The 27080-nt window shown below is 41.3% G+C and overlaps 3 protein-coding genes across 8 annotated transcripts in view; 2 read left to right on the top strand and 1 right to left on the bottom strand.

The window, feature by feature from the left end:
* The first annotated feature begins 471 nt into the window (after positions 1–471).
* On the top strand, positions 472–7268 carry LOC148329524 (uncharacterized). Its single transcript, XM_088306699.1, has 14 exons — positions 472–619; positions 865–941; positions 1018–1090; positions 1867–1979; positions 2074–2099; positions 2194–2331; positions 2886–2995; positions 3528–3623; positions 4089–4172; positions 4477–4603; positions 4687–4792; positions 6491–6673; positions 6750–6824; positions 7019–7268. The coding sequence occupies exons 1-14, from the start codon at positions 592–594 to the stop codon at positions 7103–7105; spliced, it is 1323 nt and encodes a 440-aa protein (XP_088162825.1). The 5' UTR covers positions 472–591; the 3' UTR covers positions 7106–7268.
* A 1576-nt stretch (positions 7269–8844) lies between these two features.
* Positions 8845–15840, top strand: sqlea (squalene epoxidase a). Its single transcript, XM_088306840.1, has 11 exons — positions 8845–9312; positions 10066–10324; positions 11326–11503; positions 12437–12533; positions 12613–12726; positions 12901–13072; positions 13590–13685; positions 14065–14207; positions 14584–14680; positions 14773–14860; positions 14989–15840. Exons 1-11 carry the CDS (start codon positions 9046–9048, stop codon positions 15179–15181), a joined length of 1704 nt encoding a protein of 567 aa, XP_088162966.1. The 5' UTR covers positions 8845–9045; the 3' UTR covers positions 15182–15840.
* Positions 15841–17517: 1677 nt separating this feature from the next.
* The window catches only part of oxr1a (oxidation resistance 1a), a 152478-nt gene continuing 142915 nt past the window's right edge, over positions 17518–27080 (bottom strand). For 5 of the 6 annotated variants that reach the window (XM_088306088.1, XM_088306092.1, XM_088306087.1 and 2 more), the window contains 6 exons: positions 25199–25279; positions 24411–24536; positions 21994–22146; positions 21811–21906; positions 19334–19407; positions 17518–19251 (listed from right to left, as the gene is read on the bottom strand). In XM_088306088.1, the coding sequence (XP_088162214.1) occupies positions 19116–19251; positions 19334–19407; positions 21811–21906; positions 21994–22146; positions 24411–24536; positions 25199–25279 (666 nt within the window). In that variant the 3' untranslated portion in view covers positions 17518–19115. The remainder of the gene's footprint in view (positions 19252–19333; positions 19408–21810; positions 21907–21993; positions 22147–24410; positions 24537–25198; positions 25280–27080) is intronic. The other variant, XM_088306091.1, reaches the window with a different exon arrangement.

Genomic DNA, 27080 nt, shown 5'->3' on the forward strand with positions numbered 1-27080 from the left:
AATTAAAATAGACAAATGAAAAACCTAAAAGATGGTAATTGTATAGTATATTAGTAGAGTATTAGTAATACAAATTATGTGGGTTAATATTTCTCTCAGTGCCAAGGGGTCTTGACTGACACCTGGGTTGGTGTCAATAAACGTATTTCAATGGATGAAATAAAATGCTGGAGAAATTTAACTGGAGCTGCAAGTTTTTTTTTTATTTTGCACCCCTGACTCCCAGTGTAGCGCCGTCCCTGCTTGAAGGTCATGAAATGCCATTCAGTTTAACAACGTCATGGTACATCAAGCTAAATAATAAAAACAATGTGAGCGTTGCTATCAAATTCTTTTCGTGGCATCAGATAAATAAAAAGTAGAAATCCAGACGGCAGCGATCCGTTGATCATCCCAAATGAATGTAACCAAGTGTCCCCTTTTGAAATTTCTATGAAATTTGTTTTTTGGGGGACTCTAGTGACCTCTTGTGGTCGTGTACGGAACGTCTTCTTCAGAGCGAGAAAAAGTTGGTTTGACGTAGGATGTTCGACCACTTGGATTACGTCACGTTAACAAACTTGCTCCAGCAACTGGAATCGTCGTGATTCAATGGCGTCTCATAAGGAATTCTTTGCTGGTAAAAACACTTATACCATATAACACTTTTTTATAAACTTACACAGGTTGGATTTTTGAGTCGGAGCAGTTCTTTGGCGAGGTTGCAAACACAACACGAAAGCCGAAACTTGAATTGTACTCGGTGAAATACGCATTTTGGCTTACATGTGTTCACATATCTGCTTTATTGTGTGCCCGCCACGGTTTTCGACGATTCCAAATGTCGACATGAAATAAATATTGCATCACATTTCTGCTGCATAGGCATTCCCAAGATCCCATATGTCGCTGGTGCTGGGCCGGGAGATGTCATGTGCTTTAAACACTACAATGCACAGGAGGTACAGACAAATGGGATGTGTTCATTTGGCCCCTGTGAGGTGACTTGCACCTTCAATGTGTCGTTACCCTGTACAGGTTCTTATGGGGAAGACGATGGAGGACTGGCTGAGATTTTCAGTTTGCTACTGGCACACTTTCTGTGGAACTGGTATTGTAACAATGTGTCAATCCAAAATACAATGAAGTATCAGAACACTGAGTACCCCTGCATATCAAATAGAGGAGGTCAATTTCAAATGCACAGTTGAGTTGGTACAGTCGTAAGCAATATGGAAAATGATTGCACCCCCTCTATTGATATCATTCCCCATTTTGAGGCAATCACGATATTTGCTATCACTTTGGTTTAAATTTGATTTGAAAATTTTACAGATTACTGTTAAAGCACTTACGGGAATGGACTTTCTAACAAACTTTTAACCTTGTGCGAGACGACCTGCAGCCTCAGATGCTCAGCTGAAGATGTCGCAAAAAGTGTATACATACTGAAATAATGACAATCTTGTCTCGATTGACTTTAACATGCTCAATGTAAAATTTGGGCCTGTTTAGGTTTGCTATTCTGTTGTGTCAATGGCAAAAGGTGGATACACAAGTTAATTATACTTTCTGCCATTTAGTGGCAGACATTATGTACAGTATAATGTCTACTTGTCACCGACATAGGATGATGAATCAAGATACATAATTTCTAGGAATTTTATATTTATTTTCGGCGTGAAATTGGACATAATCCTGTGGCAGAACAAATCTCTTGGCGCAGTGTTTGACAAACTCTACATTAGACTAAACAGGTGGTCATGTAGTATGTAGTAGTTGCTGGTTTACAACCTGCGATTGTAAATTGGCTGTTACATTTCAGGTGTTTATATTTTTTTAATGCATTTGATGTTTGTAAGAGATTGTGTTGTGTTGGGACCGCAGGTTCCGATCCATTTGGGTTTTCAACGCTCCTTCGGTCCTGGAACGAAGGATCGCCCATGGAAGCAGCCAAGAAGCGTCTGCAAGCTGCTTTTGAGTTTTTTACCAAGCTTGGCGTGAGGGAATTCAACTTCTTATCAAACCTGAGTTGATTGAAGAAAATCCTACACCTACTTGTTTGCTTTTTGTCACATCTGCTTGTTTTCACAGGTGAAATATTACACATTTCATGACAGGTACGGAGCTGACATGATCCTCTGAGGTGGCTAAAGTATACATGGGTGACTACGTAGCCTTATATTTTTCAAATACATTCTCTGCCTTTTTTAGAGACATGGCACCTGAGGGCTTGACCCTGGAGGAGTCAAATAAGAATCTGGATGAAATCACCGATTTAGCTCTTGAGTTACAGAACCAGACAGGAGTCAAAGTGCTGTGGGTGACCTGCAACCTCTTTGCCCATCCAAGGTTTGTACATTTTTGCTTTTATGATTCCAAAGGCACGTCATGTAACATATGATCTGAAACGGAGTTATACAGAGGAACGTTTTTCGTCACTGTAGTTCATTTATATTTAAAACCCCGTTTGAAATATGCAACTGAAAACGATTGTCTGTATTTTTCTTCTTACCGTATCCGGCCTCAATTTTTGATAGATGGAATTTGTCCCCGGAATTAGACAAACTGAGCTGCCAACTTTTCCGACGGATCCAATAAATAATTTGTTTTATGCACTAGTATAGTGTCTAGTACTTATTTTCTTACAGCTTCCTTGGCCTCTTGGGGAATTTATATCAGGGGATGTTGTTAAAATTTGTCAGTTGCCGGCCCTTTGAGACTCTTTTGTGATGATTGGCTATACAAATAAATTAGACTTGACACCGTCAGTGTGGTGTCTGACTTTGGACAAGAAGGACCATGTTGGGAGATCTTTCCCGAGCCTTTTATTTGGACTAGTTGGATGTTCATTAATGACAAATGAAATGTTATAGTTTAATGAGTGTTCTAATGGTGTTTGGCAGGTACATGAATGGTGCAGCCACCAACCCAGACTGTCACGTTCTGGCCTATGCTGGTGCTCAGGTCAAGAAAGGGCTGGATGTTGCCAAGAAGCTGGGTGCAGAAAACTTTGGTATGGGAGATGATTAAACTATCCACATATGCTTTGAACCTAAAATGCCTTTAAAGTACAACTTTTAACATTCTGCCTACTTCTGAATGCATGTACATTCAAACGTCCCAATGTTTTGATACTTGTTGAAAAAGTTTCAGTTCTCTTACATGGATCTGATCAGCTAAACCCACAACAGGTGTTAGTTTGATCCATCCACCAATAAATGTCCTGGTGCAACTTGAATTGTTATTGAATCGGTTTTCTTCATCATGCTGCTGACAGAAAGTGGAAGACTGAAAGTCACCAAAAGGCCTGCAAACGGACATCTTTTAAAATTGTCATGGATCAAACACCAACTCCTGGTTAGACAACACAAAAAACTCCTGAAACCTCGGAACAGTTTGACATGCATTAGCAAATTTAGAAAAGGCTACTCATAACGGTTTCAGTGCATTTTAGGTCCATCCTGAAATTTCACCGAAAAGCGCAATGTCCGTAACTTTTTGTGACATTTATGAATGAAACAACAATTGTATCATTTTGTCCTCAGTGTTTTGGGGAGGAAGAGAAGGTTTCCTCTCTGTCCATAATACTGATGTTGCCACAGAACTGAAGCACATGGCCAACTTCTTCAAAATGGCTGTCAGTAAGTATTAATGTACTCACTCAGGCCTTCATTTGGTACACTCGAATGAAATCCAATACATTATTCAGTGTTGTTTGAGACTTCCAGATATAAAAACACAGAACAATTCCCAAAGATTTGAGTTTTTGTTGTGCATGGTTGTAAGTTACTGATATTAGGCAAAATTGGTTTCCGCGCAAGGTTAATGAAGTGGGGTGCATGAAACTAGGGGGAACCCATTACATTTTGGTGAGGAGCACTTTTATCTGGTGCGGTTACAAAAAGAGTATTTTGCTTCCAAACATTTGCATTCGGGCAAAGTGGGGCAGAAAGCAAAAAGATTCCACTGGAAAACGATTCTAGAAAGTCCTGCGTTGTCCAAGCTTGAATTGATTGCTCAGATGACTGTTTAATATGGTATGAGATTATTGAAACCTAATATTTGTAGCTAGTGGTGGATGATGAACATGTGCTTGCTGTCACCAGAGTACAAAGAGAAGATTGGGTTAAAGTGCCAATTTCTGATTGAGCCGAAGCCAAAGGAGCCCTGCAAACATCAATATGACTACGGTAAGGTGTTCGACTTAAATGCACCCTAACCTATTTTTATAAGAACCCCACCTTGCAAGTTTTTCAAGTTTGCGAGTCGTTTTTTGTGTTGTGAGCCAAAGTTTAATTACACACGCCGCTGCTGGAGTGAAGTGGGGGGATAAATCTTTTCAGTTGAATATTTATCACTATTGTTGTTTTATGTTATTATATTTATACAACAAAATATTAAAATCATGACCACAATTATGGTGGTGTTGTTTTTTTTTTAGCATATCCCAACGGTCATCATTTAGTAGTGATGTGGACTTGTTTGCCTTCACAGATGCTATGAGCGTTCTAGGATTCCTCAAGCATTATGGTTTGGAAAGCCACTTTAAGTTGAACATTGAGCCCAACCACACCACTTTGGCGGGACACTCGTATGAACACGACGTTGTCATAGCCTCTGCGTGAGACACCTCAACACGTGCCCTGTTCTTCATGTGATTACACGTTGGCCTCGCTAAATGCTAAGTACTTCTCCTCTTCTCAGGTTTGGTATGCTTGGGTCAGTTGATGCCAACACTGGTTCTCCTGACCTCGGCTGGGACACTGACCAGTTCCCTATGGACATCAGAAACACAACTTTGGTCGTGAAGGTGAGCTCATGAGCCGATTATGAAGGTGACAGTTTAAGATTTTCATTCCCTCCCAGTGCGGAATACAATTATTCGCAGACATTTGCCACCATTTATGCAGTTCAGTTGTGGCATATTTAGCTCTCAACATTTGGTGTCCCATATTTGCTGATGGTGCAGTGTCCACTCACCTGCCAGCGTGGGATTGGTTCCCGCTCAGTGACCGTGTCTGTGTGTTCCCTGCGACTGGCTGGCGAACAGTTCAGGGTGTAATCAGCCCATAATCAGCTGGGATAGGCTCCAACACCCCACGCGACACTGTAAAGAATGAGCGGTGTGGATGATGACACATTTGGTAACCCTTCCTTTAATTTCAGTTTAGTTAAACAAGTATCATTTGAACTCCTGGAGAATATTGCCATATCATGTCGGAATCTCTCATATCGTTGTCCCTAAGTTTTTGTGTCACTGTCCGGTTTAGACAAGTACATGCTTTTCGTGGACGGGCAATCATTCGCCGACCGGGTGGTCTGGTGTTGTTTAAAGCATTGTTAACGACAACAAAGATACTGGGTACTGATAGAGTACAAAAGTAGAATATAAAACAACGCAGTAAACTATTAAAAATCGACAGCTCAGGAATAATGAAGATGTCGTCAAATGTAATCATTGAAAAAAAAAATTGAAAAACTGGAACCTGATTGGGTGCAGTTGCGCACATTTCCACCGTATCTGGCTCGCAGCTGGTCACATAATATCACGATTCTCAATCGGACTACTACAGCTTATATTGCTCTTCAGGAGGGAATCGATGGGGGCTGATTCTCCGCAAAACAAATATGTATGATCTGTCTCTGTGCAGCCCGGTACCATATGAGCCTCCAAGTGGAGACCACTGATCTACTGGATCATCCCAAAACATAATCTCACAATTTTTCATTCTTGCTTCAATTTGTGAAGTACTCTCAATACATCTAACCGGCATCTTTGTGTCCAGCTTAAGGACATTCATTGCTTATCATAGTTAATTGAAGCTGGTGGACAAGCTTTGAAAACGCCACAGGGTAGTATTGCACGTGCGATCAAGTTAGTTTTGCAACACCTGTCAGAAAAAAAAAAATTATGAAACAAAGATAATACTTTTATGTCTTTTGTGCACATGTACAATATCACGCGGTCCTCTTCAATCAGACAATGTGCAAGAGTTAAGGGGCAAGTCTTTTACTTTACTTAAACATTAGTGTGTATTGCGTCCTAATCAACTACCTGCATATTCCTTCTACAATATAATACACTATCTTTATTTATATAGCGCTTTCACAACAGCTGCGGCTTTAACTTTAAATCCAACCTATCAGTTGGGCCGCATGGTCAAGGAATCTTCTGCTCACAAACACAGAAGAGTTACATTTTGAATTTGTGTGCTTGGGTGCGGAATGCAGAGTGCACCAAAGGGCTGCACAGTGCAAGATGACAGATAAAACTAAATTTAAGCAAAGAGCTATTGAATTTACAGTAGAAGGTAAAAAAACATTGTGATAAATATGACGAACATTTTCCACACCAGAGTCATTGAAACTAATAATGAATACAATATTTTTGCGATGGAAAAGTTAAGACTGATCAAATGTTTGCATAGTTACTATTTCCTGTTTCACGTAGTGCAGTTGCACAGAATGGCAAGATGAAATGTTTCCATGTGTGTCACCTCTCCTCCAGACAATCATTGAACAAGGCGGCCTGCAGCCCGGAGGCCTGAACTTTGATGCAAAAGTGCGTCGAGAGTCCACCGACCCGGAGGACTTATTCATCGCTCACATCGGAGCCATGGATGCTTTTGCACGAGGACTCAGGAATGCTGTTTCCATCCATGAAGATGGGCTGATTGCAAAACTGGTCAAGGTATGTTGTCTTGTCCCGTGAAATTCCCAGCCATGTGTTTTTGCCTTTTCTAACTAGCGGTGCATTATTGCGACAGGAGCGCTACTCCAGCTTCAGCCAAGGCATTGGACTGAAAGTGGAAGAAGGTTCTGCTACTTTGGAGGAGATGGAGGTGAAATTGTCCAAAACTAATGTTGTTCCCTTTGCCTCGCTTCACATTTCTTTCATTGAGGTTGCTATATTCAGAGATTTTCACGAAATTCACCAAGAAGAGATGGAATGCTAAGACATTCTTCAAACGGGACATTTCAGGAAGTGTCTTTATCAATTCACTCATAAAATATTTATGCTATGTTTTTTTTTCAGGCTTTTATCAAGCAGAATGGTGAGCCGAAATCGACATCAGGGAAGCAAGAAAAATATGAATCCATCTTTAATTATTACGTGAAATAATGACTCATCTCTTCCCATTGAACATAACATAATTGAATTGTGTTTAATCCGCTGCTCAAATCTCGAAGAGCACATTAAAGCAATTGTTCTGCGTAATTATCTTGTTTATAATAGTAAGACAGTCTTGGGTGTGATCCAGAACATTAAAAGCACATTAAATGGTCTTTTGTTTTTGTTTATTAACTATGAGCTCGGCTAATGTTATGAAAACCGGATACAACAGACATTCACCGGTACAAGTGAATATGTGGCTAGATTATAGTTGGTCATGTTATTTTGACTGTTTTTCATGAATATCTACTCTTAATGTGCTAAGTATGAAGATGTACAAAAGAAAGCGGAAAGAATTAGCAAATGGTAATGTAAGACTCATTGGACGCTTAATTGGGTACATCACTCTGTCCAGCAGATGGTGCTGCTATCGTGTTTTATATTTAATACAGAGCAGAGATTGCATAGTTTCATGAACGTGTAGATATTAATTTACACCTTGCAATTGTCAGCAATAATTTTAGTCATTTCATTCATTTGCATCTTCTTGGCTTCCTGTTTCTGACAACTGACTTCCATTGGCTTCTATGGGATAGATTTGAACTCTTTGAACTAAGTAAAATGTGAGCAATAAGACTATGTTGATATGTTTTCCCCAGTCGTAATAATTTTTTTTGTGCTATGCTGTTCCCATTATGTGTTTTTGTTATAGCTTCATATATAAGATTCAATTCAAATGAAACATAATGTGGTTTATGCACCTTCTAGTTTTGATCTGTTTGGCATTCCCAAAGCTGTAATGTTTTAAATGCATGGCATAGTGCCCTCAAAATAAACTTAAATACCATTTTTCAAATCTAAAACTGATAATACACCTACCCCAAAAATTAGTGTTTGTCCATCTCAGGCAACGTATTGAAACTGAACTGAAAGTAACAGGAGTGATTTTAAAGTACATAATTAGCAAATAAATGAATTTAACTACATGGCAGTCGTGCAAAAAACGGGTTGACTCTAAAAACATTCTGATTCAACAAAAAAAAAACTGTATTTTGAAGCTCATTCAATAAATAACATAACAACTGAGTCAAGATTTCTAATCGAGGGGTTAAAATCCCTCTCCTGTCGAACGGAGCAGGTACAAACATGCATCATAGTTACAAGTATCGTCAAATATACCGAAATATAAATAGCCTGCCTTAGAAGACGTGAATTCTACAACTTCCTGTTGACCACGCGACCTATGGAATATTCCTCCAATTAATGTATGTAAGTGTAAGAATTTAAATCATTATATTTAAATTTTAGGAAGCAAGGACGGGTAACGAATCTGGGCAATGTGCAGGGCGCCAATTTGCTTAATAATACTACTGGATTAATAACAATAATAAAGTGTTTTACAGTACATTTATTCGCTGGGAACGCAAATGGGATCCATTAGGCGGTCTGGACCTCGTTCGATGTCCTGCCATCTATCCAAATTGCGCTGCAGTTCCGCACTTGAGTCTGCGGGGTAGTTTGCTCCCAGATGTGAGCGTGTACCTTTCTCCTGACATCACATCATACTACTTGCCCAGACAATCGGCTATCCAATCAGCGTGCTCGTAGCGTGCACTCCTTCCCCCTGTACTCCAATCAGCACATAGCGTGAGCTCTGCTCACTGGTGCGTCGCGTCTGATTGGACGCCTGGGATAGTTCTGTTGAAGCATCCAATCAGAAGGATCAGCGTCTCTCTCGTTTACATATGATATTCAGCATCTCTGGATTTGGCAAACTAACCAATTAACATGAGTTACTAAAGTGACTTTTTTTGTTGGCACACCTTGAATGAACTTTGGTTAACGGTTACTTCGTGTCCGACTTCAACCGACAGTTAAAGTCGGCGTCACTGTCTTCCCTATTTGATCAATTTGTTTCTTAACATTTTGTTTCTTTCCAAATCTCCGAGATGTGGACTTTTTTGGGACTAGCCAGCTTCACGTATTTGTACAAAAAGTCTGGAGCTGTTTGGACATTGGCTCAGAGAGAGCTGATGACAGCCCTCGTCTTGTTTCTGTCAGTGGGACTGCTGTTGTCTTATTTCAGATATTTCCATGGCTACAAGCTCAGAGTCTCTCAGGTGTTAAGTTCACCTCTGAGCCTCTTGTCCTTCTTGCCTGTCGTCAACCTTCTCAAACCACCGAAGAGTCAGAATGCAGACAATATGTGTCAAAAGGTAAGATTTTCTCAGCGCAGTGTTTACATGTTCGAAAATTGTTTTATCTCTCTACAAACGATCTTGACGTTGTGTGTGGGTGTATCCACGTAACGTTTCTTTATGTGGTAAAAAAAATATCGAAATATAAACGTCCTGCTTTGGCAAAAAAGTAAGCCTCAGATTACAAACTGAAAACTGCAGATACTCAATCAGGGACACATTTGTACACCGACGCCCCGACGTGATTGCATCAGCTCTGGCATTTGGATAAAATCATTTTTTGTCCACAGCAAGTGGCAAAATGGCTGCCCCCCTGAGGTCTTTTTCTGCTTAATTCATACTCCACAAAACACAATGTTAATCAGAATGCTTGTTGTAAGGAATTTTGACCCGACTCCCCCTTTACGTCAGGAATTAGAAATGTAATTGCCTGGCAGTCTAGCCTCGCACCTCATCTGCAAACAAAAACAGTACAGCTCTGCTTCTGGCTAGCGGACGTGATGGCTTGCTATTTGTTTAAAAGAAGAAAGTGTGCTTTCCTAAAAATAACTCATTAAATGTTCTTAACTTTGTTGCTGTTCACACAAACAATAAACAGTTTATTTTTTGAGTTTCTTCCAATATTCATCAAAGTGTCAATTTAAAACCAAGGTACATACTAAATACTGATTTATGTGGCTACATCATTATAAGCGTCCCCCTGCGTTCAACAGTACCACCATGTGGCCCACCCTTGTACGTTATGTTACAATGTCATTATTTCCCTGGTAGAGCGCAAGAAGAAGGAAACAAGTGGCTCGTGGATCTTCCACATTCACCTCACAAGTTGGCTCCTCCATCGTGACAGATGATGAGCCAGATGTGGTCATAGTTGGGGCTGGCGTCCTGGGATCGGCAATGGCGGCCGTTTTGGCGCGGGACGGTCGACGGGTGACCGTGGTGGAGCGGGACCTGAAGGAGCCCGACAGGATTGTGGGGGAGCTGCTGCAACCTGGAGGCTATAAAGCGCTCAAAGAGCTAGGCCTGGAAGGTCAGTGACATGCAAAGTGCTATACAATTCAAAACAATACAAATTTATTTATAAAGCGCATTTCACAACAGCTGGAGCTGTAACAAAGCTTTAGTTTATAACCATTGTAACTTCATTCAATGTAAAGGTTTTTTTTTCCCGGTTGTTGCAGTATAAATGCTGAACTCAGCGGATAACCTGTCATTTGTCATTTGCACACATTCTATTATGTAGGTCGTCATATCGTTAAAGGGGAAGTTAACCCCACAAATGTCAGAACAAGAATATGTTCTATGCTGCCCCACTCGTCTAAACACGGCATTCTGGTTAATATTGTGTTTGTGGAATATGAGCTGAGGGGTAAAATCTGCCCCTTTTTGGCCATCTCAGGGGGTGCCCATTTTGTCACCTTCTGGCGACTGAAAATGACAATCACACTTGCTCAGAGCTCAGCTAATGACCAATGATAGCGCACCTTCAGAAATCAGGTGAGCCGTGATTGGTCGTTACCCGATCTTAACTATAATAACACAGCCAACTAGCATGATATAGAAATGGCATCAAACAGCAAACAATGTGACAATTTGTAGGGCTAAATTTAAAATAATAAAATTATATAATTGTCTACAATTCATTTAACTTGCCTAATCTATCCTTGTGGTAAACCATTCTGATTCTGTTTCCTCCAAGCAAAGAAAAGAAAGGAGCAGGAAGGAGAGAAGTAAAATAATAAGAGGAACATGTAAAAAAAAAAACAACCAAACAAAGATAACCTTACTGAAGGCTATCAACTATGGTAAACATACCAACCTGGAAAAACTGGTATTAAAAAAAAAAGAAACAAAAACATGCCACAAGGATGACTTTGACTCAGTCATTCCAAAAACCACTTATTACATATTCTACCATTAATCATAGCTATTGATAATGTAGTTACCATAGCTCATTTCATAACGCATTATTCATGGGGACTGAAAGAACCTTTAATATCATCACCCCCCCCCCCCCCCACCCCCCATCAGATTCAGTGGAGGGTCTCGACGCCCATCTGGTTAATGGTTATGTGATCCATGACATGGAGAGCAGCACCGAGGTGGAGATCCCCTACCCTCAGGAAGAGGACAACGCCCAGTGCGGACGAGCTTTCCATCATGGGCGATTCATCATGGGCCTGCGAAGGGCTGCCCAGGCTGAGTCCAAGTAAGTACTGACAGTGTCAAATGTGAATGTGAAGCCTGGAATGTTGCTTTAATGCTCCACAGGCTTCCCAAAAATTCAAATGAACTCACTTCATCTTTTGGGAGTCACTTACGGAAATGTCTTTTCATACATCCAGTAGAAGGCACTAGTGGGGGTTCTATTAGTGCGCCGTAGTTATTGTACTAGTGTGCTGAATTGTCTTACTCATGACGACAGAGTGTGCTAGTGGATCTTAATGAGTTGTTACTAAGTTATAATTTTCTTAATTTTATGTTTTGATGTTGTGTCGTCAAATTCATGAATTTTGGACATTATCTTTTAGTCCAAATCTTTGACCCAGCCTAGGTTTTAATAAAACAAGTTTTAAAATTTTACAAATTTGTAAACTCATTGCCACGTTATTTGCAAGTTCCGTATAAAAGGTGAATGGCAGAAATTGGCAAATGTCTCATTAAAATGCTTTACAAGTACTTAAACTTGACTTGAAACTTAATTATTGCTATTTATTAAGTTTGAATAATGGCAAGGTTTTCCTGGAAAAATCACAAAATATGTGAAAGTTAATTACCTGGACTGGCATTTGAGGGGTGGGGGGTGTAAGGATATTTCACGGGGGAGAAAGAAACCCACCACCGCCCCCTCTAGCTCCGCTAGTGGTTTTGAGACACTATGGCGAGCCTTTTGAGCATTTGGTATCCATCTTAAAAAAAAAGGTGTTTCCGAGTTTTTGTTTTGTGAACCACCTGAGATAACTTTGGCCAACCCTGTGCCCCCCCGAGGATAAAAGTCTCGCTCCACCACTGCCCCAAACAAGCTAATTTTGCACAAAAAACATTGCCTACCGAGGAACACCACTGAGTCAATTCATTCCCCTCTTGCAGTTTCTCTGGGCCTTACAGTGAATATAATCATTTGTCCATTTGCGTCCCCTAGTGTCACATTTATAGAAGGCACCGTGACTAGTTTGGAGGAAGAGGATGACTGCGTTACTGGAATACAGTACAAGGATAAACACACTGGGGACGTGAAGGTGAGAAAAGGAAATTATGATTGTCTTGTGTGCATTTTTGACATATGAGCGTGAAGTTGCTGATGAGGATGTCTGACAGGAAGTGCATGCAGCCTTGACAGTGGTGGCTGACGGATGTTTCTCCAAATTCAGGAAGACTCTGGTGGCTGGGAAAGCTCACATTTCTTCTCACTTTGTTGGATGCCTCATGAAGGTGCCTTTCCATTTTTTTTTAGAACGCACACACATGCACACGCCACCAACAACAGTAAAATGGTGTCACTTGAACCATGCAGAAGAAATGCATCATTTAAAATGTAATGATATGCTTCTGTATCTGTGACACACCTCCACCTTATTTCTCTAACGATTAGCTTGTACTTTTCAGGACTGCCCCCAGTTTAAAGCAAACCATGCGGAATTGGTTCTGGCTGACCCGAGCCCCGTGCTCATCTATCAGATCTCCTCCAGCCAAACCAGAGTGCTTGTGGATGTAAGGGGGGAGATGCCACGTAACCTTCCGCAGTATTTGGCAGAGAAAGTATACCCTCAGCTGCCAGGTAAAGGCGAGACATATACATGTACTAACACAAGAACATTTCATTTGAATCACTTCAAAGAATTTGGGCCTATTTGATTGAAAGAACATTTTTCATAATCCAGCTAGTAAACAAATTGCAATAATAACGTACTGTGACAATCGTGGGAATATAACGTAGTTCAATGTCTTTCTTGCTTGCGTAGTCTAATTAATTGAAAACAGTAAAGAATTAAACCCATCATTGACCCATTGATGACTAGATTCAGATTCAAACTCCAAATAAAAATGTAAAAAAAAAAACAGCTTATATGATGATGTCTTCTTGTGATGGAAGGCACTGGCATTCATGCTGGAGCTGGCTTTTCATCTGAAATATCAAAGGTGCACTCTGAAAGCTGCGCTAACCTTCGGGGGTCCATCTGATATTTTGCCGTCGGTCACGTTGACGTATTGATCGGGCACTTTTAGACATTCCGCGCGTGCGCTCGGTGTGTAACTTTCTGGCAAGGTGGCTGAGTGATCTCTGTTCTCTTCAGAACATTTAAAGGAACCTTTCATGGAGGCGCTACAGAACGACCGTGTCAGGTCTATGCCTGCCAGCTTCCTCCCTCCTTCTCCTGTCAACAAGCCAGGTACAGACTCACATGGAAGCTGGCCATTTCTGCCACTGATATGAAAATAAAAAAGTATTATTAGAACAACATGGCTTCGGTCTTTGACACATTATGAAGGACTTCTCCATGTCGCACTTGTTGCTCGGTAGAGTTTAACTTTGATTTTAAATGTTGGCGGGCGTGTACTGACTCCCATTTGCCATAGGTTTGAATGTGATCGGTTAATTCTGAACACACACATCCAGCTACAAGAGTATGCACACGTGTGCAACATTATTTCAGTTATTTTTTCTTATCTCCTCTCAAAATGATAATATAATCACTCTACTGTAAATCAATGTTGATGAAGCTGAAAAAATGCGCTCAGACTGCATTGATGCATTTTTGTGGTCTGCAGGCGTGTTGCTCCTGGGCGACGCTTACAACATGCGGCACCCTCTGACTGGAGGAGGGATGAGCGTGGCGCTCAATGATGTCCGCATCTGGAGGAGCCTGCTGCGGAACATTCCAGACCTGTACGACGACAAGGCCCTGCTGCAGGTGAAAGCAGACGTCACAGCTCACAATTGCTGTTCAGCATTTTTAACTTAACGCTTATAACCCGGGTAACAATTCACATGAAAACCAACCAGTCGCAAACATGTGTTCGGCAGTACAGATTAAAAGTGACCCCAATCACTTGGGTACACTCTAGACCAGTTGCCCCCGCCCCAAATCAATCAGTTGCAAGAAACGTATGGACAAACTAGAATTCACATTCACCTCAATCCTGTTGCTTTGTATTGGTGCCAGCAATTAGCATAAACTGCAACAGTTGACCCTCTGCAATTGTGACCTCAATGACATTCTGAAGCAAATGTCCTCTTTTATCTTTTCCATGTTGAAGTCTGTCATTTCTCCTTTGCCCTCCTAATAGGCAAAGAAAAAATTCCACTGGGAGCGCAAGTCATCACATTCTTTTGTGGTGAACGTGTTGGCTCAGGCCCTGTACGAGCTGTTTGCAGCCACAGATGGTGAGCGTCTGTAGCCCACAAACATTGTTATTAGCTTGCAAATATATGCGAGGAAAGTATTGGTCATTGTGTTTTTTTTTTTTTTTTACCAGATTCACTGCATGAGCTGAGGAAAGCCTGCTTTCAGTACTTCAAACTTGGAGGAGAGTGCGTAGCTGGGCCAATTGGACTCCTCTCAGTGTATGTGAAACAATATGACATAACAAGAACACAAAGATGACAAAGCTTGATCCCTGAGTTGTATTATACTTTTTACATGCATTTACATGCTCCTCAATGAACCATGACTTTAATTTCTGCCCCCCCAGTTTGTCACCCAAACCAATGATCCTCATTGGCCATTTCTTCGCTGTGGCCTTGTATGCGATCTACTTCAACTTCAAGTGCGAGTCCTGGAGCACCAAGCACAGAGCTTTATTTAAAAGCGGAGCAATCCTCTTCCGAGCCTGCACGGTCATGTTCCCCCTCATCTATTCGGAGCTCAAGCACCTGCTGTACTGAAGGGCCCTCCCATGGGTGTGCAGGGACAAGATCCAGTATCAATGTTGAGTAAAATTTGCAAAAAAAAAACAACAACAAAGAAAAAAAACATGATACTTGTCGTCGCACATCTTCAACTTGGGACAATTTTAGTTGGTAAATTTTGCACATAGCTTCGCCTCATCGGCAACACTTGTTTTTGTAGAGCGATGTTCTTTTTTTGTGCCTCTCCATTAATCACTGTACATTTATTTTCGAGGCCTGCACAAGCCAACGGACTGAAACATCCTCAACTTCCCTCCCGGAAATTAAACACTTATTTGATTTTTGTGATAATGTCAGTTTTGTTGTCTAACAACCAATATTTTGACGTGTTTTTTTTTTTTTTCCAAACACACCTAACACGTCTAGGTGTTGCGCCTTTTACTTAATTATTGCTCCATTTTGGATACATGACGACAGTGCAGCTGCCAGATGCTGTGCACAGCCTCGCCCTCACCTCCGGCTGGTTGGTTTTAGACTTCGATTAGGAAAATGCAACTCCAATCACAACTAAGCAAATTTGGTTTTGCATTCCAGACAACACTGAAACAGATTTGTTTAAATATACTAAAGAGTAGCCTTGCTTTGGTTGAACTTTTTCACCGATCAGCCAATAAACTACTATAATTTTTTTCTGAGCTCTTTTCCCATAATGCTTCACTCTTAAAAACTGCTGGGTCAAAAACAATCAACAACAAAGAATTGTCTCAGTATGAAGGAGTTCAATTGATTTTGGTCACAGATTGAAGGGCAAGGCAAGATTGATTATGTATAAATGTAGTTTTACTTTGTTTTGGAGAAGTCCGCTTCATGTACAGAATGTAAATATACACTCTGTGAACACAGAAAGTGAACACACCCCTGATAAAAAAAAGAAAGATTTTCCCTACGTTAAAAACTCCCATTCAGACAGATGACTCGCAAACATTTTTGTACAACCGAATATATAACCCCAATTCCATTGAAGTTGGGTTGCTGTGGAAAATGTAAATAAAAGCAGATTAATTTGCAAATCATGTTCAACCTGTATTTACATAATTTAATACACTACAAAGACATTTAATGTTCCAATTATAATTATTTTCAGCAAATAATCATGACCTAAGAAATAATGACTTAAACGTTCCAAAAAAGCTGGGACAAATGGCAAAAAAGACTGAGAAAATTGAGGGATGCTCGTCAAACACCTGTTTGGAACAACCCACAGGTGAACATGCTAAGTGGGAGCTAATGGGTGCCACGATTGGGCCCAAGTTCCTCTAATATGAACTGATGCAAAGTGGAAAAGTGTTCTGTGGTCTGACGAGTTCACATTTCAAATTGTTTTGGGGAATTGTGGACGTCGTGGCCCCCAGCCCAAAGAGGAAACAAACACTCCGGACTATTATAGATGCAAAGCCAGCATATGTGGTAGCATGGGACTTTGTTAGTACCAAACTGAAAGGTTCATACAGGTTTGGGAGAAAGATATGCTGCCATCCAAGCAGCAACTTTTTCATGGATGGGCCTGCTTATTTCAGCAAGACAATTCCAAACCACATTCTGCATGTTACAACAGTGGGTAAGAAACCGGCCTGCCTACATTCTGTCTCACTTTGAATATGTGTGGCACAATATAATACGACAACAGAGACCCCAGGACGGTTGGACAGCTAAAGCAGAGCAGCAAGCAAGAACAGGAAACAATTTCACCTACAGCTCTTCAACAATTAGTGTCCCCTGTTCCCAAACGTTTATAGAATGCTGTTAAAAGAAAAGGTGATGATTCAAGTGGTCAACATGACCCTGTCCCAGATTTTTTGGAACCTTTTGCAGCCATAGAATTCCAAGTCCATCATTATTTGCTAAATTAATGTTAATCATTTTCAACATTAAATCTCTTGTCTTTGTAGTGTATTCAATTAAATAAGGATGAACATGACATCCAAATCATTAGAATCGGTTATTTGTATTTTACACAACATTCCAACTTCAACGGGATTGGTGTTTTAATTAAAAATAAAAAAATATATATAATTCACCAGTTGTATAGTCTCCAAAAACTCGGTGTAGACTTGGTTTAGGTATTCCATTTCCTAAACTAATTATGCTGTTCAGGATCAGATGGTATCAGGACCCTTCCCAAAGAACTTTATGTAAGTGGCTGGGCACACCAGAACGTGATAGCCAGAAGCGCTTTGGGAGTCTACCAACTATTTTCATTGTCTTTCAGGCAGGTCAGGCGCTCTCATTTCCAAAAGGACTAAAAGACTCAAAAGATGATGGGCCCAAAAATCTGCGCTAAAACATGCAAAGAAAGATGACAAATGTTAACATTGGTTATAACCATTTGTTTATCTTTATTAATTTTATACATCACTGATACATGGTATTCAGGTGAAATAATTGGAAGAATTATCCATATTATTCTTTGTGAGTCTCCACAAGGACACAAATACTGGCGCGGAAGACCAGAGAGGGGCGGCGGTGGGGAGAAGGGCCCTTGGGAGAGGTTTCGGCAGCATCCCAGGTCTGTCTGCCTGCATACCTACCTGTCTGAGACTCACCGGCAACCCACGGACAGCGCACTGAACCACATTCAACCCCACTTCCGACCTTAACGTGGCCCTCCTTTTCGACACAGAGCGTTAGGGCGTAACCTTATTGATATTGGTAGCAGCAAGCTTTCTACTAACAGTGAACATCTTATGGATCTAAACAAAAAAAAGTACTGTACAGCTACTGCTAATAGAGTCTAAGAGCATGGCCTTGACGCTTTTACACCAGATTAAAGTGCTAGAAGCGAACCCACCAACCCACACTTGGTCATATATATTTACTGTATATAGCATCATTTACAGGGTAATATACATTATATTGTAACAGCTGAAATGTCAGCACAAATTTATCACTGTCACACTTAACGGCAAAATATATATGATTATATACACCCCGATATAATCATACATACCGATATATAATTGTCATATATGCATGTAAAACGGCTTAGCACGTCTCAACCTTTCCAACTGATAGCCAGAAAAGCAATTGTGTATCAAGACGTAGAAGCTTCGCTCTCTTGAAAGCGACACAGGTGGCGGCCAAAGTGCCGCGGGCCCTGTCGGGGCTATTTGAGGTCACAGGACAGTTATTTGCATATTCCACAAAATCTATTGCAACACGTTACTGTCTACTAACAGTACAGCCGGTGTTAGCTGGACTCACACGTACACCCACTGAACAGAACATTACGACGATGGCTGATCTGGTTATAGCTATGTGCTTTCAGATGGTGTGCTAGGACAGTGAACGACAGGAGGACTACCACACACAATATACTCGATTAGTTTAGCCTCAAGAGGACCACCTGCAATTGGACTGTGGGAGGAAAACTAAATGGAAAAAAATAAACAAGCCAAATCTCTCATTTCCAACTTCACCTTTTCGTGTTACCGTGCCCTCTTCCCGTTTTCCCTTTAACATCACTTGCTTCGGACATGACGCCATCGGCACGCGGATAGGATTGTGTTTCTCTTCCTCCTTCGTCATTCCCTTCCTGACGCACAGTGAGCAACATCCTACTGCATGGACGAAAGGTGTGGCTGTTGGGGACGCCTGCCTGGCGTTTCCTGATCCCTTTATATGAACTTTCCTCTGACATCCCCACCACTCGACTCTCCACCCTGCGCTGCAAAGATGCTGCACGAGGCCATAACAAGATACACACAAAGGTAGTTTTCCACAAAGAAAAAAAAAAGCTCCAGAGTAACTGCGGTAGTAACGCACAACAAGCATCCGACAGCGGGCTTCCGGCCTGAGGAGCCCCTGTGATGTGCAGTTAGGGTTGGGACGTTGCCAATGTTCTAAGGAGGACCGCTCCGCGTTCTGCCTTAATGCAGGACTTGTCTGTTTCCCCTGTGGCGCACTCACGTCGTTACTCAAAAGCCCAGATCTCTATGTCCTGCACATAGAAATCCTCCTTTTTAGACAGCATGGGGTTTCCAAATGTTTTGCACGAGTGACTCCTGCCGTGGTAAAGATCTCCATCCAGCCACAGTCCGAACTCGCCGCTAGGAGAGAAGGAAATTAAGTTGCATTGTGAAACTGTTTCCAAGTGTTCAAAGTTTTTTCTTTGGGGGAACAGAACCTCACCTTCCACCGCCGAAAGCTAAGGAGTCCATATCTCCCTTGATGAAGAACATGTTGTCGCCCGTCCATTTGAACACCTGTTGTAGACACAATAGAGCACATGTCAAATGATATTGCACGACATATCCTTATTGACATTAATAAGCTCTTTGCAATACTCAAACCAATGAAAACATCGTGCCACCTGAATAAACATCAGACCTTGCAGACAAGAATATTGAAAACACGCAGCCCACTGAAGTCAAGTGATTTTATTGCAGCAATTCATCCGTCCAAAGACATGGTGCAGTCGGTCAGTGTCTTGCCAGTCAACAACTTCCTTGGTAGCCAAAAAGCCAAGTTTCAACACTAAACGAACACCTTCAACCATACTAATGAGCATTATAATTGTGCATTCTATTAAATGTGACGGTCACCAACTTAAGCTAATGAGCAATGCACATGCAGGACAGACTGCGGATGATTTGCAAGGGAAGACTATAAATCCAGTGCATAGTCAGGATTGCTTGATGAAAACCTTTGACATTCGTTGTCATGGGTTTTCTCTAAAAGAAACATTTCACATGAACACATATTGATCTATATTAACACCATTCTACAATATTAACTATAATTGCACAACAATCACCACCAAGGTGGAACTTTGATATGCTTTATGTATTTTGTCAGCTTTTTCCTCAAACATCAGGGTGTGTGGAGTTGACGAGGCCTCACAATTTCTAATTACAATTATCTAGATTATGCATAATCATGATCAAAATTGTAACATTAATATCCCATTAAAAATCAACTGTAAATATTGAAGGATGTAAACAATATAACACTTTCCAATAAAAATGAACTTGCTTGGTTGTCAGTTTGTTGATCATGTTGTGAGTCGTTAGGGGCTAGCTTGGTAAGTTAGGTGTGCAGTGGATGTATCAAACACGTCCTCGTTTAACTGCTGTTCTGCTGTTCACAACTAAAGCTCACCACAGTGACACCTTTGAGGATAACCTCTTAAAGGTCAGAAAGCAAAGTTGGCAACGTTTTTCTTGAGACCTCTAGAACACGTTTACAATGCAATATTCATTAAAAAGTCATTTGATTGTCGGTAGACACCAGTTTAATCATTAAGTCTGAATGTTTTACCTGTGGGTTGAATCTGGCGCTGTTTCAACTTAACTGACGTCAAATTAGTGGCCACTGTGGCGCGCGGTTGTGTTCTCTTTGTGTTCCACATGCTTTAGCACTTAAACGGTTGTATATCGCGACGCAGTCGGTTGCACTAATGGTGAAGGAAGTGGCAAGCGTTTCTTCAACTTTCCAGAGGATAAAGAAATATGGGACCAGTGGATCCGGAAAGTCAATGGGCCGGTCGGAACGTGAGATCAACTGTGGTCACGAAGCAAGTATTGCAAACTCTGTGCTGAACATTTTGAACCAGCGTGCTTGAGCAAACATTTAGCAGACAGCATTGGGTACTCGAGTGTAGTTCAACCTAGCCTGAAAGCGGCTGCCGTGCCAATCATTTTCAACCCCTGCGGCAGCAGGAAGCACCCTGGGCGTCGTGGTGCATGCGCCTAATTCCGTGATTAGGAACTGAGACGTTGAAAAAAAAAAAAAGAAAAATAGTCCATCCAAAAAGTGTAATATGCACTTATTCTGCCAACATGGCAAGCTGCCCGACACGGCAACGCAGCATTTTAGTCAACTCGTCATCCAACATGGCAAATCATTGAGTTTACTGTGCCTTTGACACACATCCTAAAATTTTCTGCATGGAAAATGCAGCTCAAGATTGTTTCCCCATTGTAACCTTTCATGAACGGCCGAGGTATTGTTTTGAATCCCACACGCACGGTGCCTGACAGTTCATGTCCCTTAAACTGCTGTGGCACTGAGTTGAGGTTGCCAGAGCAAATGTATACAGATAAAGGGGTGCAAAAACATACCCGTCTGTAATTCCAATTCGCTCTGCACGGTATTGTGTAGAATGTCGAATCTAATCCAGGCTCCTCAGTGGCGTTGTCACAGTCATCACTTTCACTTCCAATTCCACTGACCGGCTCCGACGTCCTGATCGGCTCAATCATGTACAGTTTGACAACGGCGTCTTCTGTCGGCTCGTGTGTCAAAAACCTCTTCCTCGATTTCCAAAAGATGGCTCGCCATTGAATGTACTGTATTGTGTCGCCCAAGGAAATTGTACAGCATCTCTATTGCGTAGCAAGCTTGTTTGACTACTAAAATGTCACTTGCAATAACTGGTGGTAGCGAGATTAACTACACTCATACAACCTCACGCTTCCAGTAGGTTCGGAAACACTTGCAAGAGTATGTAAAAGCTCATTTTTACTTGAACTGCGGTTGACAACTTGCAGGAAGTGATGTGCATGTATTACAAAACATTACCAATGAGAAGATGAATTTTAACGGATTGAAAACTCTGTTGGAACGTGACCTTTAAGACAATTTGAGGGTTAGGAACCTGGTAATACCTCAAACTCTGGATTGAAGGTGAAGAGGAAGGTCTCTCCTGTGCCGTAAAAGCCATCGCTGACTTTAAAGGGCTCTGATGCGAGGGCCCCAAAAACCTGCAGTGGGGGGAAAAAAAGGAGATAAGACTCATGGGTTCCAATTATGGAGCAGTGTCCTGAAATAGTGCTGATATCAAAGCGTACCTGTCCGTCACTATCCTTAATGACCATGAGCACTGGGGTGTCCTGTCCCTGCATAGCTCTGTACAGCGTCTTGATGCTCATGCCGTGTTTCGATGTGCCAAAGGCAAGCGTCCACGGGTAACCGATGGTCCGCGGCGGCAAATTCCTTGCAAGCTACATGAGGGAAAAGAGGAGGCACAAAAGGGAATGAAACCCTAAAAAGGCCACGACGACCAATGCTCAATTACATCTGCAGCGACCTTTTAACACAATCTGCCATTTAGCGAAAAGTAACATGGCTGAGCACAGCCAGTGATGTCCCTGGAGAAAGCGAAGTGGAGCGCCACATGAGAGCGCCTGCTGCCCTGCTGCTGACACACTGAAGGCTTAACAACAACTTTACTTCTTGCAGAAAAAAAATGATGACTGACAATCAGCTAAAAACCTAAAAAAGAAAATTCTTCTAACTATATGATACAACCAGCCTCCAAACATTGTGTTCACTCTCTAATAGTTGATGAGTGGGTTGCCTCTTGTTGTTGATTCAGCATATTGTGCTTGCGGCACTGTAATGAGCGGCCTGAAAACGACGCCACGAGCAGATGAGGCTCCACTTGGCTCGCCTCTGCGCTGCCCGATTTATGTCCTCAGGGTGATTACAGGAAGTCGCATATTGGCAATCTATCGGTCAATGTGCCAACTGGGACTCATTTGGAGGTGCGCGAGTGTGTGTAAAAGCAAAATGCATGCGGGGCCCACAACACACATACAGTACAGCTACACTCGGGGTTGGTGACCCAGATCTGTACATGTTAATCTCCCAAGTACCTGCTCAGCTACAATAAAGAAGAGTTTAAATTCTCACCATTCAGCAAGAGCACAGAAAGTTAACCATTTTCACTGTTATTTTGTAACATGCCAAACGTTTCAAAAATGAACTGCACTAGCTTGTCTTTCTTTTTATTTTTTAATCTCCAAAACATGACAGCATACACAAAGAATTTGGTCACACTCTGACATCAAACCTATTTTGCTCACAGCCCCACGTTTGCGTCTGGTGATTGCGCGAGCTGTGATTAATTAACACAGATTATGGTCCTCAATTATTATTATTTTCTTTTATATCTGAGCACTGATACTGCACGTCTCAGCATTCACACATTTCCAGCCGTCAGTCAACTGCTGTCGGAGTGAATTGCCACTTCAGCAGTGTTGTTATTGTTGTCAAACTATCTTCTCTCTTTTTGTACTTGGGTAGGGCAGTCATCAGGTCACCTAAATGTTCATTGTTACGTCTACACTGCCGACACTAATCCGGCACCGGCCTCCACTGAACACAAAGCAGTTGTGTAGAGGGTGGCTGTGCAACAAAGGTGAGAAGGTTTTAATTGTGTATATATTACTTAGAACATTGTGTTCAGGGGTGAGAGTTCACTATCAAGGCGATACAGGATTCAAAGATGTTTCAAGTAAATGTGCCTTGAAAGACAACAGAAACGACCGATCATATCAAGTTGGGACATTGTGTAAAACATATAATAGAAATCAGTGAATTGCAAATCCTTTTCAACTTATAATCAATCTAATATATTACAAATGCATGTTTAATGTTCAACCAGATTTTTTGGGGGGGTTAACTTTCCTTTCATCACAACCCCAACATCAGACTCACACCCCCACCTGATGATGCTTATCCCAAGCAGACGTGAGGAGCACCTTGCCAAGGCTAAACCCCCGTAAGGCTGCAGGCCCTGACAATATCCCAAGGGCGGGTACTGACTGAGAGACCAAGGTGCTAAAATACATTTTCAACACCTCACTCCAACAAACATTTGTTCCAACTGCCCTTAAGACTGCCTCCATCATCCCTGTACCCAGGACTCCAGAGTGACATGTTTGGTTAACTATTACTGTGTCTTCACACAGTGCCTTCATTCTGTACATTTCACGGGTGAACAGGTTGATTGGAAAAATGTGAATGTCATGATTGGGTATGAAAGGAGCATTTTAAAAGTTGTTCACCAAATATCAGATAAGGTTCACCACTTTGTGAAAAACTGCGTGAGCAAATAGCGATTTACAAATAACGTTTCGCAATGTGCAATTGCAAGTAATTTAGGGATTTCATCATCTGACGCATGGTAACGTCAAAAGATTCAGAAAAATCACTAAACTCTAGAGGGTGGGTAAAAAATAAAACTACATGCCTCTGGCCTTTGATTCCGAAGATGGCACTGCATTAAAATCCGACATTGTGTACAGGATATTGCCACATAGCCTCAGGAAACCTTCAGACAGTTAACATAGTCTGTCACTACATCTACAAATGCAAGTTAAAAATATAAAATATAGTATAATTGGGAGGTTCCAACGTGTCCTACTTTGCACAGTTATGAATTGATGTTTGTGTGTGTGTGAAGCAGCAGCAGGCACTATACCTTCTCAATTTGATCAGCCTCCAGGAGATCACTTGGCTCTCTGAGGTTTGGTTTGAATGTTTCAGGCTCCAGTTCAGTTTTGATGGACGTGTCATGCTTGGAGTTCACCTCCTCTTTGGTAGTGATCTACAACAACAACCACCAGTCAGTGTATTGCACATCAGCAATCAGGATAAACTTCCTAGATTCCAAAGAGTACTTGGGAGAAGGATGGAACAGCTCACTGTTGTTTTATGACCACCATATAACTTCAGGTACAGCTACTTGGACTAGGAGGTCATCTAGATGGGTTAGGAACAGCTCATTGTGGCATCCAACACATCTTTCCAATGGGATTTCTTTGACCACATTTATTTGAGTGACAAATGTAAAGTGTACCTATAAAGTATGTGTATTTAACAAACTAGCTGGTAATAACTAGGTTGTACGCAGACTGCTTGGAAACATAAGGAAGGAAAAGCTGCCACGAGAAGATAAGATGACAGTCGTGACAAAACCTTGCCAGTCAAAACAAAACAACTTCTTTGCGCTCAAGTGATTAATGTTTTCAATTGCTCCGGAAATTATTTCATACGTGGTTTGACTACATTTTTTGCGCTTCATAAAATATTTTCTAATTTAAGCGGCGACAGAATTTGGTTTGAAAATGCATTTGTGAGCAACAGCGGCAACTATTGAAGTGTGCAGTCTGCTGGACCCTAAAGAAGAATGTGTTGGCAGGGACAGTCGCAGGGTTGGCCACATTATTGAGTGGGTGGGCACTGGGCAGACATTGCTGGTCTGGGCACCTGAAGTCTTTTGCAGAGCGAACGCAGATCTTCACTGTTTAGAGCATCGATCCGACGGTGGTACTCCGTCATAGACACTACCTGGTAGTACAAAGACAGGAACAGGTAGAACATAAAATGCTGCTAGGCCTGGCTATGACGAAGGGGTTCCGAAGTCCCATATGCGCATGAAGCACTGCGATGCAACAGGTATGGACTTGATTGGAACAAAGCGATTGGGGAATTTTTTGGGGTTCATTTTGCATGTTTGTGTAATACAAAGGTTGAATTTAGGATGTTAAAATTGTTATAAGATGATACAAACTACTGCTCTAACAAAATTACGGAAAGATGTGCTAATCCAATTTGACTAATGCAAACAACTTCTCCACTTGAAAAAGAGACTACAACAATTAAGAACTAGGCAATATCTATATAGGAGAGTAACGTGTGGATGAGGGAACTGTTTCTGGGTACATTTACTCTGCAGCTATTAGCCAATATAGTTTGAATGCCTCCATTTAATTTACTTCAGTCTGCCATTAACACCCACTTTCAAGTGACCAATATGCAACTTCAAAGTGTAAGCCATAAATAGTTTTCGGAGGCAACCTTGCCTCACCTTTACAACTCTACATGAGAAAAGTTCATGCGAGAGCTGCTACAGTGGATATAAAAAGTCTACACACCTCTGCTAAAACGCCAGATCACTGTGATATAAAGAGAGACCAATATGAATTCTTTCCAGAACCTTTATGACTTACAACCTGTAGACCTCAAATGTGAAAACAAATAATTAAGATAACTGAAAATAAAGAACTGAGGTACAGTAATGTGCTTCTACACTGTGCACACCCTCTCATGTGACTCCGTGCACAAATAACCAATAATATTCAAATTTGCGTCAAATTGGAGACGGTAGATCTGCCACTAGTTAAAGATGCCTCTGACTAACTCAAAATCAAGTTTGGCTATTCTAGGAGGCTTTTCCTTTCATTTTAATTGTCACGTCTTCCAGCGCCATTGTTTGTAATCAGCAGAAAGCTTCCACAGCATCAGCGGGATCTCACTGATTAAAGCCATCACTCAGGAGAATGGTACAAAATAATTTCCAAGGCCTTCAACATACCATGGAACGAAGAAGAGAACATGAGTGAAGGAACTATTGGCAAGGACTGGCTATTTAGTACAGGTGACAACAAGCATTTTCATATGTCTGGGGTATGTGACATCCAAGCCCGGCTATCCTTACATTTGAATAAAAAAACATACTTGATATCCACAAACAAAAGGGAAAATGCGCTACAGTCAAACCAATCCAAGGTTGGAATTTTGGGCCATAATTCCATAACGTTCTGTTTGGCATCCAATGAAGCACAGTGGCGTCATGCTTTGGGGCTGTTTTTCATAAGATGAAAATGGAGCTATGGAGATGGAGGGAATTATAAACAGGTTTGAACAAGCAGGCGGCGTTAAAAAAGCGTCAGGCTTCTGCTAGAGAGTAAGCAAACATCTGTGGGGTTAAGTGAAGGGAGCTGTGCTCCCGCAATCTGACATATTTGGCGCAATCTTGTTTTGAAAACTATTAGCAAGAGGTAGAGGAGTGTAGAATAAATAAATAAAACAGCGGAATAGTTCAGGTCTTACCTGTTTTATGTATATTTATTGAATATCAGTCATTCCAAGGTGAATGTAAATATTAGGTTTTTATATAGAAGGCGATTTGGTCACCATTTTATAACTGAGAGCTGGATGCCCAGTGTAAATCCGGCATTAAATATGTTTTGATTCATTTATTTGCTAACAAAACAATAGTTATCTTCCACTTTTGTAAAAATCTAAAGTCCAATTTTCCACCACCTGACAAAAATTTCTTGATCTGCACCAATAGACAAAACTTTAG

The sequence above is a fragment of the Idiotropiscis lumnitzeri genome, chromosome 10, assembly GCF_059441095.1.
Source record: "Idiotropiscis lumnitzeri isolate Australia: NSW breed Sydney's pygmy pipehorse chromosome 10, RoL_Ilum_1.0, whole genome shotgun sequence".
NCBI classification, from domain to species: domain Eukaryota; kingdom Metazoa; phylum Chordata; class Actinopteri; order Syngnathiformes; family Syngnathidae; genus Idiotropiscis; species Idiotropiscis lumnitzeri.

Bases quoted from the DNA above. Each gene is read 5' to 3' on its own strand.
- LOC148329524 (XM_088306699.1), top strand. From the start codon at position 592: ATGGCGTCTCATAAGGAATTCTTTGCTG. The intron at 2,100-2,193 runs GTACGGAGCTGA...TGCCTTTTTTAG, and splicing joins TATTACACATTTCATGACAG to AGACATGGCACCTGAGGGCT. The intron at 3,624-4,088 runs GTAAGTATTAAT...TGCTGTCACCAG, and splicing joins CTTCTTCAAAATGGCTGTCA to AGTACAAAGAGAAGATTGGG.
- sqlea (XM_088306840.1), top strand. From the start codon at position 9,046: ATGTGGACTTTTTTGGGACTAGCCAGCTTCACGTATTTGTACAAAAAG. The intron at 12,727-12,900 runs GTGCCTTTCCAT...TGTACTTTTCAG, and splicing joins TTGTTGGATGCCTCATGAAG to GACTGCCCCCAGTTTAAAGC. The intron at 13,073-13,589 runs GTAAAGGCGAGA...TGTTCTCTTCAG, and splicing joins AGTATACCCTCAGCTGCCAG to AACATTTAAAGGAACCTTTC.